We start from the raw sequence: 10,770 nt of genomic DNA, 5'->3' as shown, positions 1-10,770 counted from the left end.
CTGCGGAGGAGACAAGGCGACAAGGTGGGGACCTCCTACCTCCCTGTCACACAGATTATCCTTATCCAATCTCTTTCATACTTTCCTTCAGGAAATATGTACTTATTGCCCTTGCTGTGCCACAAGTACCCACCACTTCTGCTATTAAATGCTCAAGCTGAAACACATTTGATTAAACTTGGAGCACCAGTTCTAAATCCTGACTTTGCAGAGGCTTACTGAGTTTATATCAGAAGGACAAGAAGGGCTTGTGTGCCTAAATACATATTCCAACCAGATGGATTAATAACCTTGCCTTGTACCTGTGAGAATAGCTATGCACACGTGTACATCCGTATGTACTCACGGGCATGCTTAGGTTTGTACACAGGCTTGCAAACGCATGCAGATTTTTTTGTGTGTGCCCGTGACTAAGAGGGGGACAACACACATCACCTTGGAAAGGGGAAGGGAATTTAGTCACCGCGGTGTGCTCAAGCTGACAACCAGCGCTCTGAAGCGCGGCTGTAGGAACATCTGTTTAGTTTGCAACAAATCCCCGCAGCTGCGTGACAACCTGCCGTTCTGCAGAAAGGACTTTTGCTTAAAAGGAGACTCGGAGCTGGGCGCTGATCCTCCCCAGCGGGCCGCCCCCTGCCCGGAGGCACCGCCAACGCCGCCGCGGCCGGCGGGGGCCGGGAACGGCCGCGGTCCGCAGGCGAGAAGAGCGCGATTTCCGCGGCCGGCGGGCGCGGCGGCAGGGGTCAGTGTTGCACGCCGTAAGCTGCCCGGCCCCCCCGCCCCGCCTCGCCGCCGGAGCGGGAGGCCGCGCTGGCAGCGGGCGGCTGCAGCTGCCCCCGCCGAAAAGCGTCACCGGGGCACCGCCACCGCCTCGGCCTGCCACGGAACGAGGGGCGGTCCGGCCCCAACACCTGCCGTGACCCCGCGGAGCAGGGCACGGCTGAGGACGCGGCGGCGCGGCCGCTCTCACGCCACCGAGGGCTGCCCCGGTTTTAGGGCCGGACGCACACAACGCCCGCGTCCCACGTACCCGGCTGCTTCACAACGGGCCCCTCTCCTCACACACCGCCCCGGACACCAGCCAGGACACCCCCCACCCCGGAGGGCAGCTGCAGCGCCCACAGGAGGGGAGGCCGGTGCGGGGCGGTAGCCGGGCCCAGCCGGGCCCCACGGCGCGGCCCACCGCCGCCCCGCGCCCGCCGCCCCTCGCGCGCCTTCCCACCGCCCCACGTGCCAGCGGCCCCTCCCGCCTCGCTGCGGCAACCGGCCCTGCGCACCTCCCTGCCCCGCCGCCAACGAGCCTGCGCTCGGCAGCCAATGAGAAGCCTGTTGCTAGGCAGACGGCTCATTTGAATGGCCCAATCAGGCGCCCACCTCTCCGTCCCTCCTTATATGGGGAATCGGGATGCTCTCCCTAACCCTTCCCCCCCCGCTCCGAAGCGCGCGCGAGCCGGGCCCCGCCCTCTCCCTCCGCCGCGGACAGAGCGCGGGAAAAACAGCCTCGCTCACGCCCCCACGGGGGGGGGGGGGGCCCAGCGGAGGGGGGCGCCGGGCCGGGCCGGGCCGTGGGGCGGAGCGGGCGGGAGGAGCGCCGCTGCCGGGAGCGCTTCCAGCGGGAGGGAGAGCAGGAGGGCGGGCAGCTGGAGTGGAAAATTCCAGGCAGGAGGCCGCGTGAGCCCGGCCGTCGCCAGCGCTGCCCTCCCACACGGCGCCGCAGCACCGCTCCTCGCCTAGCCCGCGTTCCTCCGGCAGGGCCGGCCGGGCCGTACGGGCCGCTCCCGCCGGCCGTGCTGTAGGGGTGGCGGGCGGAGGGCTCGGCTCCCCCCCCCGCCGCGGGCAGTGGCCGGTGCCGCAGCCCCGCGGCTCGGCGGGAAGAGCGGCGCGGGGCTTTCGTGCTTCACGCCCCCGCCTGGCCTCGACGGGGCCGGACGGCGCCGGGGGGGGGAAGGCGGCGCCTTCGCGGGGGCTGCGGTGCGCCCCCGCTCGCTGGGCGGCCGCCGGCCCTTGTGAAGCGCCGAGCGCACATTGTTCTTGGCGGCCGCGCTCCCCGCGGCGCGGCCCGTCCCTCTCCCCTCCCTCCTCCGCCTCCCGTCCCTCTCCCCTCCCTCCCCAGGTCCCTCCTTCCCTCGTCACCGGGCGGTGTATAAATCCCCTTCCCCGGCGTATCCCCCCACCGCGGGAGACCCTGGTACTTTGGCCCCCGGGGCGGGAGCCCGCCGCCTCCGGACCGCTGGGACTTTGCGCTCTCCTCCCCCCACTGCCCCCCGCCCGCCTCCCGGCTCTCTCGCCCCGCGGGGTTCCCTCGCACGGTTCCCACCGGCCTTTTCCCTTCGCTACCCCGCACCAGGATGTCGGAAAAACGCGTCGAGGAGGCGCCGGCGGAGCTGAGCGCGAAGGTGAGACACCCCCGGCCGGGGGGGGGGCGGAGGGGGGTGTGTGTGAAGGTCGCCGGTGCCGCTCGCCTCACCGCGGCGGGGGGGGGGTGTTCGCACGGCGGCGCCGGAGGTACCCGGCCGGCGGGGGGCGCGCGCGCCTCCCGGCCAATGGGGGGCGGGGGCGGGGCGGGGGGCGCGTTCGCGCCCCCCGCCCCGCCCCCGCCCCCCCATTGGCCGGGCGGTGCCGGCGGGTGCCCCGCCAGGGCGGGCGGCGGCGGCGGAGCCGTTAGGGAACGGGTTTAACGGCGGCGGGGCGGGAAGTTGTGTGCAGACAAAGCGCGGACCCCCCCTTCCCCCCCCCCCCCAACTGCTCCCGCCCCCGGGTGGCGGCGGGTGGAGGCCGGAAACGCCTCGATCCTGCGGACAAGGGTTTGTTTTTGTTTTTTTTTTAAAGAAAAACCGAACCGCGAAACCATCGAACTCTTCCGTACGTCTGGTTTCCACATGTGTGTCGCCTGAAAGTAGCTCTGAGGCGTTTTCGCTGCCTTTTTCTTTGTCAGGGAGGGCGGATTTAACGCCTAACGTGTTTTCTTTCCTCGCCGTTATTCCCCATCTCCTTTAAACCCTCTTTGTTTAAGCCTCCCGGTCTTTTTATTTCCGTGCCGCTGAGCACTGGAACGGGCTTTTCTCGTCTCGCGTTGTAGGAAATTAAAGAAAAGAAGGAAAAACTCGAGGAGAAAACAGTCCACAAAGAAAAGAAGAAGGAAATAGTAGAGGTGAGGCTCTTCTGGGGGATAGATTTAGAGGTGTCGGGGAGGGTTTTGTAAGGGGTGGTTAGCCTGGCTTGCTGCAGGTAATGAATAGGAAGGGAACACGGCAGATTCATAAAGAGGACCAGGGGAGCTCATAAGGGAGAGGGGCAAATGAAGAGTGAGCTATAGGGTAATTGTGGAGAATGAGCCTTGAAAGACTTAGCATAGTCAGCATGGCCCAGTGAGAAGAAAAGAAGGTCAAAGAAGGGAATGGAGAACAAGGGCAAGTAGGAGGAAGGTGGCACAGGAGATGTGGTCCTGTGCCTACTGAAGTATCCTGAGGTGCATAAGGAGTGTAAGTTGAAGAAGGTGGGGGGAGGAACAATGAGGAAATGCACAGACTGATGAAGGTCAGAAGGGATCTGGAAGCAGATGTACTATGAGCATAAGCTAAGTCATTAGCCTGTAACCAGAGAGATGTTCTGATTGTTGGGATGGGATGGCAGCAGCTGGTCGGCACATAAGCTTGTGGAAGTCAAGGAGGTTTATATTAGTGGGGAGGGACTGAAAGGATTGATTTTGGAAAGAAGGCTGGTTAGGAGGAGGGTTGCATCTGGGATGGTGGGAATAATGGTGTCTGAGTAACAGTGCAGAGGACACTCACTTGACACACATGGGTCTGAAGCTGCTGGAGCTGTGGAGATTGTTCTTGCACTTGCAGCAAAGAGCACATGTGAATGTCATCCTGACACCAGTTTCTGCTCTGACAAATTTGTTTCACCCAGGATGAGGAAAATGGAGCTGAAGAGGACGAGGAAGAGAATCCTGATGATGTGGATGAAGAAGAAGGTGGTGATGAGGATGAAGGTAGGAGTACTTGGTGTAGGGAGAATGGGAGGAATCAAGCTGTGGGGGAGTAGAAGATCATGGAGGGAAATTCCTCCTCTGAGCACTCTGCCTATGAGATTACATTCCCTTAAATGCTACTTCAGTTAACCTGTGATTTCCTCTCTTGCTTGTGCTTAGAAGGAGATGAGAATGGGCAAGAGCAGGATGGTCATGCAGAAAAACGATCTGCAGAGGAGGAAGAGGTGAGTGATAGTGTGAGAGTAATGGCAGTGAGAAGGAACTAGGTTACCTGCTATGTGCTGATCAAATCCACTTGGATGCCATTGCTGAGCATCTCAAATTGGCCTCGGGTCTCATTGCTGCTTCAGCAGCAGACGGGTAAACAAATCTGATGTGGCAAGGGGATAATAAATCCCTGTAGACTCCTTGTAGGATCCAGGTCCTTCCACTAGCAGTCATGGTGCCAAGTGTTTGAGTGTCAAGGTTCTTGAGATTGTGCTGGGCTGTGACCCCTCAAACACCTGTGACTTCTGGGCTTCAGGCCAGGAGATGGACCTGTAAGGGCAGATCTCAGGGTCTGTCTGAAGTGATGTGAGCCTCGGCTTATTATACGTCCCGAAAGTAACAGGGCAGATATGACCCCAAATGGAGCTGTCCACATCTTAACTGTGACAGACAACAGAACAGTTGTGTCAGGCACTCAAAGATCTTTTAAAGAGGAGTGGATTTAGGGTGGGCCAAACAGGGATTTCTGCGTGGAGGAAAGAGCCGCAGTAAGAATTTGGTGGAGAAATGATGTGCCTTGGTGTGACTGTTTGATGGTAACTCCTTCCCCCCCCCGTCTGTGTCCTATGTAGGATGAAGTGGATCCAAAGAGACAGAAGACAGAAAATGGGTCTTCAGCTTGAGTCCTCCCCTCCCATCTCCTCTGTTCCGTCCATCTCTCCTCCTCCGTTCCAGCCTGTGCTTGCACTGTCCATTCGCCTCTGACTTCACACAATCTCAGATGAGGAAAGATTAGAAATGCTCTCAAACAGGGAAGACAGCTGTTTCCTTCTCACCCGAAGATCTAGTCCACCTGTGATATTCCCCAGCTGAAATTATTCCAGGCCCCCACATCCTTTCAGCTGTGCCCCATTTACAAATGATCCTCTTCCCTCAAGAATCTCATCGTGTCCTGGGGCCCAGTACATAACCCTGCCAGGCCTGTGTGCCAGGCTCTTCACGTGGCAAGCACCTCTCCTTCCCTTTTCACTTGCCCTCCTTTTTTTTGTCACTAGCACGACTGAGATTCTTTAGAGCTTCTGCTCCCCAGACCTGCTGTCAGATATCCTCCCTGAGTGCAGGAGGCTGCGGGCACAGATCTCGTGGTGCGTTTTCCAGTCCTAGGCCTCCTCTCATCTGCTTTCCCATTGAACACTGAGGGACAAAGAAAAAGAATATTACAAGCAAATAATGGTTCTATTAAACCACCCATGGAGACAGAGTTTATTTTAAGCTGGTTTTTTTTTTTCCTAAGTTTACATGACAGCAAGTTGGCCCTCATGAATTTTTCAGAAGATAAGGGTTTTTATATATGAATTTAATCTGAACTGTGTAGTTTTTTTTAATTTGGAGGCTTTTTTAAAACAAATCAAGAGAGAAACAATTGGGGACCAAACTTTGATTTCCATTTTTTCCCTTCAGATTTTCTTGTGACCATTTTTTGTAAATTAAAGGCAATACAGCCACAGCATTTTCTATGGCACAGACATCATGAGGATGATAGATATAAATATATATATTGTTTTCAACTAGCACTGTAAATAAAAGCGTTTAAAAATATTTCAAACAGCTTGTGTCGACGGTCGTGTCTATGCCTTGGGTTGTGTTCTGATTGGATCGGTAGAAGTCGGTTTGCAGAAAGGCGGGGTGGCTTGGCCAGCAGCGGGTAGAAAGGGGAACCCTAAGTCAGTCAAAAGACCTGTGTTCATTATTCAAATGGCCCCTGCGTGCTGGAGACCAGTGTGCGTGGGTCCTGCTCCTGCCCTCTTGCCCTGCTCTGCCTGCCGGGTGGTTACAGCCAGGGCACGGCACAAACATGAGATAAAGCTCCAGGGCTACCGTGAAGCTCTCAAAACCGCGGTCAGGCCTCGGCACCAGACGGCAGAGGTTCAGAATGGGTGCTCGGGCTGTGGCTGCTGGACACGGCCTAGTGCTGCCCTGACCGTACGCTGCCCTGTGGCCTCCCTCTCCTGGCTGGCTGCAGGCAGCACCCGGCCCGTGTCAGTCGCAGCAACAGGGAGGTGTTTCAAGAGGCGAGAGCTTCGGTTCGTTGTCCCAACAGCTGCCTGGGAGAGATCTGTCAAGCATTTGTCTCTTCATCTTTGCAGACCTTTAAAGCTGCTGTTAGCGTTTCTTCCTTTTTAAACTCATATTTTGGCAATCACGCAATAAGCCACCGAGACCGGGAGCTGTACATAATGCCAACTTTTGTCTGAGCGTCAGTGGCTTTGTGCTTGTCCAACTGCAGCAACAGATCAGATACTGGAAGCACAAACAGTTGCTTATCTCCAGAGCAGCAAAGCGTCAAAAATAATTTCCTCCAAACATCTGTATTTGGCTGCAGGACTGCCCCCAGGGCGCAGAGGGACACAAGCGTGGTGCAAGCAGGACAGCTACTGCCAAGCCCCGTCCCACCTGCGAAAGCCTCTGGGGGCACATGCCTGCCTGGTGGGATCTCACTGCACCGCAGGGTGGGGGTGCACCGCTCCCCCAGCACCCATTTGCTGGTGGAGCCTCTACTGGGTCTGGACCCATCTCAGCCCAAAGGCCACCACAGCCCTGGTGCTCCTGCCCCATCCCCTCCCCTCCTTCCCAGCTCGGTGTCAGGGAGGGGATTTGGGCCCTTCACCTCCAGCAGGGACGGGCCTGGTTCAAATAGGTCTTGGGACATCCCCATCTCCAGCTGGAGCCGTGCACTGGGCTCTGCGTTCAGGGGCCTTTGCAGCATGGTCGTCACAGCTGTGCCCTCCCTCTGCGGCCCAGGGTCAGCCTCAGCCATGTTCGCTGCAGTGCCTGACTATGAGTAGTGAAGAATGTACTTGCCAATGAAAAGTTGTGGAGAGAGAACTCCATCGCTGCTTTTTATGTGGATGCAACACCAGTACCCCTGGCTCTATCCAGCTGGTCATCCAGAAGGAAGTGAGGCAGCACCTGGTTGTTAGGCCAGCACTAGCAATGTGAGCAGCCATCCCTCATTTCCTCCGAGGGAAACACTGCAGGACAGAGGGAAGTGCTGCCAGCCAGGTTCCCCATGTCTCTATGGACCCCTTGTCTCCACAGCTTCTACTAGTTCTTCCCTCTTATTCAGTTTTATTGAACACCTTTGTCACCGTCTATGGATATTTAGGAGATATATCTACAGATACAGAAATACTTACAATAATAGGCGCTTTGGTATTTTTTCATCTCGGTGACCTGTGGGACATCATCACTGACTTGAGGTGAGGGCTACAGATAACATAATGGGAAATTGCAGTTTCTTCCCTTTCCTTAGATCTGCAAAGATCCATGCTGTATCTGGTGGTATTTTAGCTGACACAGCGATCACAGCAAGAAGTTGCATAGATTTCCAGAAAAAGTTGAGGATACAGCGTTCTGCACAGCACTTCATCTCAAGCCTGCCTGTGTGCTTGATTTACATCCAAACTTGAAGATGCTTTTTATCATTCAGTCTAATTCTTCTTCCACAGTGAGATCAATGGTGCCGTCCTGGTGTCATCAAGGTAAGAACAAAGCCTATCTTCACCAGCAATTGCTCAGAAGTTATGGTACCATTCAGGGTCCTTACTCACCTTTCTTGGCTCTGTGCTAATTCTCCACTCATCTAATCTGATTCCTGTGACCATCTGTTAACCTCATCATCTTGGGGCAGAACTCCCTCAATGCTCTCAGTTTTGCCAAAAGTTACACTAGAAGTCAGTGCATGTTGGGATTAAAATGCAAGAGGTTGTCTGCCCAGAAGAGTGTACCGGCTGAACCTAAGTGTCTTTTCATCAGGACTTGCCACTGGGTCAAGTGTGATTGTGCACCGGACCTTAATTTTCAATAAGCCCGCAACAAAGTCCCCAGTGGTTTCATCTGAGAGAAGTTTTAGTGTCAGGAGGCCTTTCCTAAGCAACTTGTTTGCTCCAATCACAATATCAGAGCTGTCAAGGAGATGACTGGTGCTCATGGTCCCTTCCTTGCTTCCGATGGCACCTGCTCCAAGCTGCTAGCAGCTCTGGTCCTGCAAACCGAGTGGCACCAGAGATTTCCTTCTTTCTCAACCTCCTCTGGGGCTGCTTGCTTTGAGTGAGTTGTGGAGGTCGTGCAGTCATGCTTTTGCAGGCTCTGCTAGACTTCCCTCTAAATTTCTGCTTCTGATGGCCCTTTTGTGTGGTTTAGAAAAGCAAACGCAGACACCAGTGCAAAGAGCAGGTAGAGCTGCCTACCAGGTTTTAGCTGGGTCCCTGTCCTAGCTGATCCTAGCTGGGTCCCTGATCCCCAGCAGGGATCACTGGATATTTGGGACATTTGGGACCCACTGGGTTAGAGAGCTCGCCACCTGAAGGCTGTGGCTGTGGTGAGGGTGCCAAGCCTGCCACGACTGGATGTGAGCTGCTCCTCGTTGGGTGATGGTGCAGGCGCAGCCTCCTGAAGAGGACAGCGCTGGCTGTGGTGGTGAGCTGCAGACGGCAAGCGTAAGAGGAGGCAGCTGAAGTCCATGTTGATTGAATAAAGCCAGCTTCTGGTTAAGCAGAGCAACCTGACCTAGCTTTGGTGTCAGCTCTGCTGCAACCAAGGGGGTTGGGCTAGGCATCTCCAGAGGTCCCTTACCATCTACATCTTTCTGCAATATATGAAGAAATAGAGGCCTGCCATGGAAAGTTTGAGCTGAGTCTGAAGATATTTTGAAGTGTCCTGAGCCCAGAAACGAATGCTCTTTGCATCTTATAGCTGTCACCTCCTTATTTCCCCCTTAGGCAAATGATCCCCTCCACCCAGCCTCTTTGGTCTTTCACACCAGTTTTAAACCAATAAATGAAACAAGACCAGCGTAATCAAAACCATCTCACAGGCAGAATTGTGAACCCTCCTTCAGACCTGGAAAAAGTGAGCCCTTCAGCTGCTGCTGGTCTGGGAGGAAAACCCTTCTTGCTTCAGGAAAGTCCACAATCACTCCCTCGTGTTTGCTTTAAAAAAGTAGTGAAGATGAATTACTTCTCTCCCCCATCCCTTCCTCTGGGATCAGGGGCTTCTTTAGGCCCTCTGGTTAGGAGACACATTGCTCAGCTGCTTCCCATACGCCATATGGGAAACTGAAACAACTTGCCTTCCCAGCTCCTTAGGAAGCCCGTGTACTTTTCCCTCCCACCTCTCTCTCTTATTTCAAGGGCAGAATCAAAGACAGACACGCTCATGGCTGATCCAGTCTGTGTGTTTTCTAAGGGAAGAAGTCTGTGTTTACATGTGTGGGCTCAGACTGGGGACATATTGCAGATGGACAGAACCGGAGCGCTGCGTGTCAGTGGATGAGTTTGGGGTTTGTTTGCTGGTGAGCTCTTACAGTTTTAGCAAAACATGGACAGTCACAGGAGTGAGGAGAGACGTAAGGTGTTAGTATTCAAGGGTCTCAGCCACACAAGATGGCTTATGGACCATGCGTGGAGCCATCAGGTACAGCTTCACTCTTGTGGGAGGCATTTTCTAGCAGACACAGAAGAGGATGCTTTCCCATCTCAGGCTGTTCAGGAAGCCTGAGTCCCAGCTGGAAGTATCTGTGCAAAACAGTAGATCCTTAGCTGAGCTTCAGAGAACTGGGATATCAGAGCAGACAAGCTTCACCTTGTCAGGCAGGTGATGGCAGATGACTAGGTGACTGGCTGCAAATCATCCATTAAATAGGATAGAAGAGCACAGGACCCAGGTATGTGCTGTGGGTGTTATCTAGCTGGTGCTACTTGTCATCGGGGGGCTGTAGGAGCTGCACATTCTACAGATCTCCAGCGTTTTTTATAATGACATTTATTGTTCCCATTCTCTACTGCATATTTTAAACACTTTGTCTCAACAAGGCCAGCTGAACGTTTCCAATGTCCTAGTGGGGTTCAAGATGCTTTATTCTCAATTTAGTTGCTTAATCCATGAAGTGGTGTCATAATGTCAGCAGGGTGTTTGGCCATATGTCCTGCAATGAAGAATCTTGTTCCTAAGTCCACAACGTTACTGGGGCTTCATGCATCCAAGATGGAAGATCCTAAAACCAGTAAAGGCTGTAAGATGTAGCAAAAATAGCCAGCTTCCAGAGCTCTGTAATTACATATGTCTGCCAATACCTCTCTGGCAGCTCAGGTAGAGTAATGTCTTAGACTTTCCCAGGTCTTACAGCAATTCATCTGTCATTTTAGGATGCATTTATTAGGCTGCATAATTTGTAATGAAAATTTTCAAAGACCCTTACCTGGATCATCCTTTAGCAGCTTTTCTGTTGTTGCACTTCCAAATGACTTCACAAAAGGGTCTTCGCTGGACAGCACTCCACAAGCACGAAGACAGGTAGTGCTCTGTTAGGCTCATTCATATACACACTGGAAATCCCATCTGAAAACTTAGAAGCTAGTTGCTGTTTTCCCGTGGGAAGGACAGTTTCTTAAATGGTACTTCTAAATTTTTTCCTGTGTCAGATCCAGTCTTGAAAATAGCTGAGGCTGTCATATATGGCTCCAACAAACCTCCTGTGCTTCCAGGACAGCAGCATGGTAGATGTGGCC

At 54.4% G+C, this 10,770-nt stretch overlaps 1 protein-coding gene across 1 annotated transcript; it reads left to right on the top strand.

Annotated features, from left to right (window-relative positions):
• The first annotated feature begins 2,007 nt into the window (after positions 1-2,007).
• PTMS (parathymosin) lies at positions 2,008-5,807 on the top strand. The gene is made up of 5 exons (XM_068401502.1): positions 2,008-2,396; positions 3,080-3,151; positions 3,913-3,994; positions 4,154-4,218; positions 4,834-5,807. Exons 1-5 carry the CDS (start codon positions 2,349-2,351, stop codon positions 4,882-4,884), a joined length of 318 nt encoding a protein of 105 aa, XP_068257603.1. The 5' UTR covers positions 2,008-2,348; the 3' UTR covers positions 4,885-5,807.
• Positions 5,808-10,770: the final 4,963 nt, after the last annotated feature.

The sequence above is a fragment of the Nyctibius grandis genome, chromosome 5 (genome assembly GCF_013368605.1).
Source record: "Nyctibius grandis isolate bNycGra1 chromosome 5, bNycGra1.pri, whole genome shotgun sequence".
NCBI classification, from domain to species: Eukaryota; Metazoa; Chordata; class Aves; order Nyctibiiformes; family Nyctibiidae; genus Nyctibius; species Nyctibius grandis.
This window is presented reverse-complemented; position numbering and strand designations above follow the sequence as displayed.

Excerpts from the sequence above, each read along its gene's own strand:
- PTMS (XM_068401502.1), top strand. The coding sequence starts at position 2,349 with ATGTCGGAAAAACGCGTCGAGGAGGCGCCGGCGGAGCTGAGCGCGAAG. Across the intron at positions 2,397-3,079 it reads CGGCGGAGCTGAGCGCGAAG|GAAATTAAAGAAAAGAAGGA; the intron begins GTGAGACACCCC and ends CTCGCGTTGTAG. Across the intron at positions 3,152-3,912 it reads AGAAGAAGGAAATAGTAGAG|GATGAGGAAAATGGAGCTGA; the intron begins GTGAGGCTCTTC and ends TGTTTCACCCAG.